The sequence below is a fragment of the Littorina saxatilis genome, linkage group LG14 (assembly GCF_037325665.1).
Source record: "Littorina saxatilis isolate snail1 linkage group LG14, US_GU_Lsax_2.0, whole genome shotgun sequence".
NCBI classification, from domain to species: Eukaryota; Metazoa; Mollusca; class Gastropoda; order Littorinimorpha; family Littorinidae; genus Littorina; species Littorina saxatilis.
Window position 1 is genome coordinate 7,317,890 of NC_090258.1, and position 7,500 is coordinate 7,325,389.

Below are 7,500 nucleotides of genomic sequence, written 5' to 3' on the forward strand. Positions count from 1 at the left end.
TGCTGACAGAAGTCACTTTGGGATAAGACAACGATTTTGTTGACGAGGTCAATGCTGTTAATTCAGAATATTTTTGTTGCACTTCGCCCGGACATTATTTTGTGACTCCGAAGTCGAAGCAGATCTACTTTGATCACGATGGTGTTGTAAAGGTTCATGATGACAACGCACACTACTAATCGGTTAAAGAGTTCTCCAAGAGCATAGGCCTATTGCGAAGCAAGGTCTTCCTCTTCCTGATCGTTTGAATGCCCGGACATCGTAAATGAGAACCTGTTGCTCTAGCTTACCGTTTGCTGTCTCCACTTAGATCTATGACAGGCTACAATTTCAGGTAAGTTACCATATATATAGACTGCAGTGTGTGTTTTGTGTGTGTGTGTGCGCGCGCGCGCAGCTTGTGTGTGTGTGTGTGTTGTGTGAGGGTTTCTGTATGTGTGTGTGTGTGTGTGTGTGTGTGTGTGTGTGTGTGTGTGTGTGTGTGTGTGTGAGAGAGAGAGAGAGAGAGAGAGAGAGAGAGAGAGAGAGAGAGAGAGAGAGAGAGAAAGAGGGGTAGATAGAGGAAGAGAGATGATAATGACAATGATGATTTTGATGATTTTGATGATGATGATGATGATGATGATGATGATGGTGGTGGTGGTATGTGTGTACGTGTAGTATGTTTTTAAACTCCTCTTTTTTTTTATTTAACCAATGTTACTCTCTTTCTCTCAGTTTGCTGGCGTGGAACAGCAAACAAGTCCAGCAATTCACCGGACAGTGCAACAACAAAAGACAGAAGTGCCTGGCCACAAAGCAGGTGTTCGACAGAATGGGGCAACAGCAATGTCCAGCCGGTTCCAGTTCCAAGGAAATCAGCATGGTTTACCCTTGGGACTTTGCTCAGTAGGTAAAGACATATTAATACTTTACAATTTGTCAGTACTTTAAAAAAAAAAAGGGGGGAGCAATACAGTTATATTTGTGTTTATGTGCTGTTTTCTCCAACAAAGAAGCACACACACAGACACAGACACACACACACACACACACACACACACACACACACACACACACATACACACACACACACACACACTACATTTTCGATAATGTCACCATACCATACCAGCTTAGAAATGGCAAGTGGACAGGTACCCAAAACCAGACTTGAGCTGTGCAAATAGTGGTTAGTAAATAATATGTTGATCAACTCTGTGGTTGCCTTTGTTTCAGAGAAGCAAATCGTCTACCTTGCGAATGAGGCAGGGGTACAGAGGAGGGTAGCAACTTCAGTCTTCGGCATGGTGCATCAATACTTAGGCATTCAGTTTTGTGTGTGAATGAACAGCACAAATCCATTTTGAAAATGTCTTGATCGTCGGCCACATCAAGTTCGACCCTGATTGGCATTTCAGTTTGTTGAAAGTAAAGGGAGACGTTCGATAGCAGAGTGCACGGATGACATTTTCAATTCAGTGAAGTGATGGACAGACTGACAGACCCACGTGTGCAAGGACACACAGCACCATATGTTACATTCTACAACTGGAAGCTGTATTTACCAAGGAAACTGAACAATTAATCCTTGTTATGAAATTTAGAAGTACCACAACTTCAAGTCGACAAGTGTGTGTGTATTGTTTTCAGCAGACAGCCTCAAATAGTTTGTGTTTGTATGTGCGTGGGTGAAGAAAGAATAGAACATGGCGGGGGGAGAGGTAGTATGAAAGAAGAAGAAATATTCGAGAAAAAAAATCATATGGCTGATTGTTTTTACATTTAGTCAAGTTTTGATTAAATGTTTTAACATAGAGGGGGAATCGAGACGAGGGTCGTGATGTATGTGTGTGTGTGTCTGTGCGTGTGTGTGTGTAGAGCGATTCAGACTAAACTACTGGACCGATCTTTATGAAATTTTACATGAGAGTTCCTGGGTATAAAATCCCCAGATTTTTTATTTTTTATTTCGATAAATGTCTTTTATGACGTCATATCCGGCTTTTTGTAAAAGTTGAGGCGGCACTGTCACACCTTCATTTTTCAATCAAATTGATTGAAATTTTGGCCAAGCAATCTTCGACGAAGGCCGGACTTCAGTATTGCATTTCAGCATGGAGGCTTAAAAATTAATTTATGACTTTGGTCATTAAAAATCTGAAAATTGTAATTAAAAATATGTTTTTATAAAACGATTGAAAATTACTTTTATTTTATTTTTCATCATGTTCTGATTTCAAAAACATATAAATATGTTATATTCGGATTAAAAACAAGCTCTGAAAATTAAAAATATAAAAATTATGATTAAAATTAAGTTTACGAAATCGTTTTAAAAACAATTTCATCTTATTCCTTGTCGGTTCCTGATTCCAAAAACATATAGATATGATATGTTTGGATTAAAAACACGCTCAGAAAGTTAAAACGAAGAGAGGTACAGTAAAGTGTGCTATGCAGCACAGCGCAACCGCTACCGCGCTGAACAGGCTCGTCACTTTCACTGCCTTTTGCACTAGCGGCGGACTACGGTGATTGTGAAAAAAATGCAGTGCGTTCAGTTTCATTCTGTGAGTTCCACAGCTTGACTAAATGTAGTAATTTCGCCTTACGCGACTTGTTTCTTCTGCATGGGAGGAGAGAATGATAGAAAAAGACGAAAAAGTAAAAATTAGGGTAACGTTACAAAAAGGGCAATAACTCTGGAATGAAACATTATTTTGACCTAAAACCATACAAGTAATAACGGCAGATGATTGAACTTACTATTTCCCGGCAAAAGTTTGTTTTTAAAAGTTTGGCCATTTTAAGTCATTTTGGGGGTATCTCCAAAAAAGGGTCATAACTCCGTGAAAAATAAATTTGAAGGTCTGAAATTCTCACATCACGTTCTAAATATAACAGTCTGTCAAATAAAATCCAAAACTCAAAATCGATAAATTTGTCAACAAGGTCCCTTTTCGCAGAAATGGCCACATATGCAGCTCCATGGTCTGAGTCCCCAGGATTATCTGCGCAGTAGCAGTTCTCTAGGCTGGTCACACAGCTTGCTGCTGTGCCGACTGGTCAGGGACTCGGACATGGGGCTGTGGGTATAACTAAGCCCAGATTATCACATCAGCGTGTTTCAGTTTGAGGTCGAGTGGCTCCCGCCATCCCTCCTGATTCCAGCGACTACCTTCTAGACAACATATCCTCACCCAAGGCCCACTAGTCGCCAAACTGTACATATTGTTTTTATTACCACGGCCTTCGTGGCTTACATCGTAATCCTTTTATTTGTAAAAAGTTTTGAGATTTATTGTTCGTGTTCCTCTTACTTGCTCATCTATTTGGTTTTATTGGTGATCCTGAAAGGTTCCACTTTTTAACTCGATTTGAAATAAAAATAAAAAAATATTACAAGCCCGTTATTCAAGATATAGAATACAGACTTATAATTCTTACCAAGAAACATCTTAACTACTTTTCATTTTAACAAATTCCACAGAGCATTATCAACTCAACCCCACCCCCTGCCCTCCTCTCCTTATTTTTTGTTTCTTTCTTTCCTCTTTTTGAAAGCGGACAAACACTCAAGTCCTTAATGGCTCAAAACCGTAGGACTTTTAATATTAATTTTAACGTAAGTATGCATGTATTTGAGTGACGTATATACCAACATTTTTATTTCTTATTTTCAGCACAGGTGTAGGAAAAATCATGAACCAAAATGTTATTTATTTTTTAATTTAACATTTTTTTTTACAAATGTGACCATGTTCTTTTAAACAAACAGTGACAAACGGTAAGTATGCATCCTACAGGTTTGCTACCATACCAAAAACGCCTCCAGACACGGGAACTTGGGAGCAGAGGCAACAGCTCCGCTTGAACCTCAGAAACCAAATGTGCCTCCAGACACACAGATCCCTCAAACGGCCGAGGCTGTGGCCTCTAAGGTTCTCTTGTACCAAACCGCCTCCTGACTCTGCATCAGATTGCTTGCGCTGGCATCTGCTTACATAGACCCACATTAAGTCACCACCGAGTGGTAGACACAGACGACATTTGGTAGCACTGACTGCCAGCTTCACGGTAATGCGTACCCATAGCGCGGCTCTGCATGGGTGGGAATGTTCTGAGCAAAACACTATGTGTTACTCCATACCCCCCGCCCTCCATGGAACTTCTTGACCCCAACAAATTGGGGGGGGGGGGGGAGTTTGCCCAGTCGGTAGAGGCGCTGGCTTTAAAACCGGTTGTTACTATCAACGTGGGTTCAACCCCCAAGTTCGGCGCGGGATGTGTGTCCCAGAGTTAACTTTGTGCAGACTCTCCTCGGTGTCCGAACACCCCCGTGTGCACGCATGCGCACGATAAAGATCCCAGGGTCACAGCGAAAGCCTCAGGCCTTGGAAACACGAATACATGCATGCAAAAATATGAAGCCCGGGTGTTCGTTCGGCCAACAGCCAAAAAAGTAACCATTTCAGCACTGACCCAAGACGACCCAACCCGGTCCCTAGCCCATTTCAGGTCTCCTCTAGCAGCCGGCAACCAGCTGTCTACATCCCCCCCCCCCCCCCCCCCCCGCATTTTTTTAATTTTTATTTTCATACAAAGCCGGGTTTTCCCGTGTAACATGCCCCTAATGGCTTTGCCGTGAGGGCGTAAAACTTTCATTTTCTCGGTAAGTATGCATGGCTCGGTTTGAGTTTGTTGCGGTTGACCCTGCACAATTCGATCTCTGATGTTTTTGTTGAACAATTTTGTAATTCACAACTTCCTGTGTTACACAAACTCAGTGATGACCAATTTTGCCTTTACCCCTCCCATAGGGTGACGGATTTCACAACTTTCTACAGATGAACAACAATGTTGCCTTCACCCCTCCCATAGGGTGACGGATGTCACAACTTTCTGTGTACACAAACTGATGACGACATAAGCGCATGCGCAAACGCCTGCCGACACCCATAAGCTTTCAGCTATACATACATGTGAGCCAACGCCAGCGTAGTACTAGGGCTCATGGCCCTAGAATAAGATAAGAAAAGAAAACTGTAATGTCTATTTTCATTTTACATAAACATGGACATTTGTCTTTTGGCACCACATCGCATTTCTAATAACACAAACACACGAGCATTAAAGGCACAGTAAGCCTCCCGTAAACCATCACAGATACGGTCAGGCTTTTACACACAGTACAAACACCCTTTCATTTAAACACTCACCAATTGAGAACATCCTAGGTGCCCTCCGTAAAGAGCGAACAATTTTCAAAGAATTTATTTTTGCGTGGTTTATCTTACCCCTGAGCCATCGTGAACCCGTGTGATCCAGTTTTCCCTTTTCACAATGCAGTCGTCATAGTTAGTCATTTGAATGCGACTCGACGTGAGCTTATCTACAAAAGCACGTTTTTTATGCACGAAACAACGGCTGTGGTTCACAAGAACTCTAGCGATGGCTTTTGACTGTTGAGAGGAACGGCGATTTGCACTGATAAAACCGTCGTCTGCCACGACCCTTGCGTGACCCTGCTTCCGGGCTTTTCTTTTTTTAAACTTTCACAACTTCGAATTGTTCTGATCTTGTCTTGATGAAAAACGAATTCTTTTATGATTAAAGAATGTTTGTGTAACAAGCTGTCAATTTATTATTTAGATTTTAAAAGTTAGGTCTAGCACCAAAACGAGGCGCCATTGTTGTAGAGGACCAAGTCCACGAAAATAAATTCTTGGAAAATGTCTCACGCTCGACAGAAAGCAGCCAGGATGTTCCCGTTCGGTGAGCGTTCAAATGGAAGTATGCTTGTACTGTATTTAGACGCTCGGGGAGCTCTGTGATGGTTTACGGGAGGCTTACTGTGCCTTTAAGACAAACACACGATCATACAGAGAAGGTCGGAGAAAATGGGGGGGGGGGGGGGGGGGCGTGGGAGAGAGGGAATCAAGGTTCAAGGTTTTAATGTATCCTACATACGTGAGAGAGACCACTCATGAGATAACAATATCATTTAAACCACACGTGTGTATATCATGTTCATGAGGTCGTGTCAAACTAGTTTGGCAGGGAACTGCTTTCCCACTGCTTATGATGCCAAAGTCACCGAGACAACCGTTCACGTCATTATGGAAACATTTTCCGGGGAATCGGAAACATGGAATTTGTTTTCTTGCCCAAAGCGATAAGAAAGGCTGGAGGTTTAGACGAAGTCTTTGAAAATTAACGTAGAGCGCATTAAAATGCCTTCAAAATCATTACTTGATTGTGTACACGCTTTATTTTTCTTTGTCCCATTGTCTGTTGGTTTGGGTTTCTGCCATTCTGTTTGTATTCATTGCAGGTGGATTGCACGGGATGACCATGGAAAAAGTGACGCACATACACGAAACGCAACATAAAGTCGCTAGCGTCATCAGTGAGGTCATGGCTCTGACGTTGTCTTACGTCATACCAGAAACACTGAAAGCCATGGATGATGTGGCTGGCTGGTTGAGAAATGAAGAGGAAAGAGTAAGTGTTTCCCCCCCCTCACTTTCTTCAATGTTTAGTTACCAAGGTTATAGTTGTTTTTGGAGCTAGCGAATTCGAACAGGTTAGTTACTTTCGCAGTCGATGAGTCAAACTGTTGGTTTGGTGTTCGTTTGTAAGAGCGTCTGCATATTATGTGGTTTTAATTTTTCGAGTCACTTGAGAAAAAGTGACTCTATGTAATCGGTCAGTGTTAGTCTGTCCGGCCGGCCGTCCGGCCGGCCGTCCGGCCGGCCGGCCGTCCGTAGACACCACCTTTACGTTGGACTTTTCTCGGAAACTATCAAAGCGATCGGGCTCATATTTTGTTTAGTCGTGACCTCCAATGACCTCTACACTTTAACGATGGTTTCGTTGACCTTTGACCTTTTTCAAGGTCACAGGTCAGCGTCAAAGGAAAAATTAGACATTTTATATCTTTGACAAAGTTCATCGGATGTGATTGAAACTTTGTAGGATTATTCTTTACATCAAAGTATTTACATCTGTAGCCTTTTACGAACGTTATCAGAAAAACAAGGGAGATAACTAGCCTTTTCTGTTCGGCAACACACAACTTAACGTTGGGCTTTTCTCGGAAACTATAAAAGTGACCGGGCTCAAATTTTATGTGAACGTGACTCATTGTGTTGTGAATAGCAATTTCTTCCTGTCCATCTGATGCCTCATATAATATTCAGAACTGCGAAAGTGACTCGATCGAGCGTTTGCTCTTCTTGTTATATTTTTTTTTATAGCCGTTCGCTATGAGGCATATTTGCGCTTTTCCACGAAACCATTGCTGTGGTGTTGATTAAAGCCACATTCCGTCCCATGTACACGATTCATCGCACCATCTCAGATCTGGCTTTTTCTTGGGATAAGACCGCCATTTCGGGCTCACCTTCTCAGATCTTCCACACGATAAGCCACCCCTCCCCATGGACACACACGATAAGCCACCCCTCCCCATGGACACACACGATAAGCCACCCCTCCCCATGGACACACACGATA

At 42.4% G+C, this 7,500-nt stretch overlaps 1 protein-coding gene and 1 long non-coding RNA gene across 2 annotated transcripts in view; both read left to right on the top strand.

Annotated features, from left to right (window-relative positions):
• LOC138946818 (uncharacterized) overlaps window positions 1–7,500 on the top strand; it is a 59,963-nt gene that overhangs the window by 42,571 nt on the left and 9,892 nt on the right. The window contains exon 16 of the mRNA XM_070318220.1: window positions 6,317–6,486. Coding sequence (XP_070174321.1) covers window positions 6,317–6,486 — 170 coding nt within the window. The remainder of the gene's footprint in view (window positions 1–6,316; window positions 6,487–7,500) is intronic.
• LOC138947023 (uncharacterized) lies at window positions 373–2,914 on the top strand. Its single transcript, XR_011449519.1, has 2 exons — window positions 373–892; window positions 1,219–2,914. It is a non-coding gene; the product is annotated as an uncharacterized lncRNA (long non-coding RNA).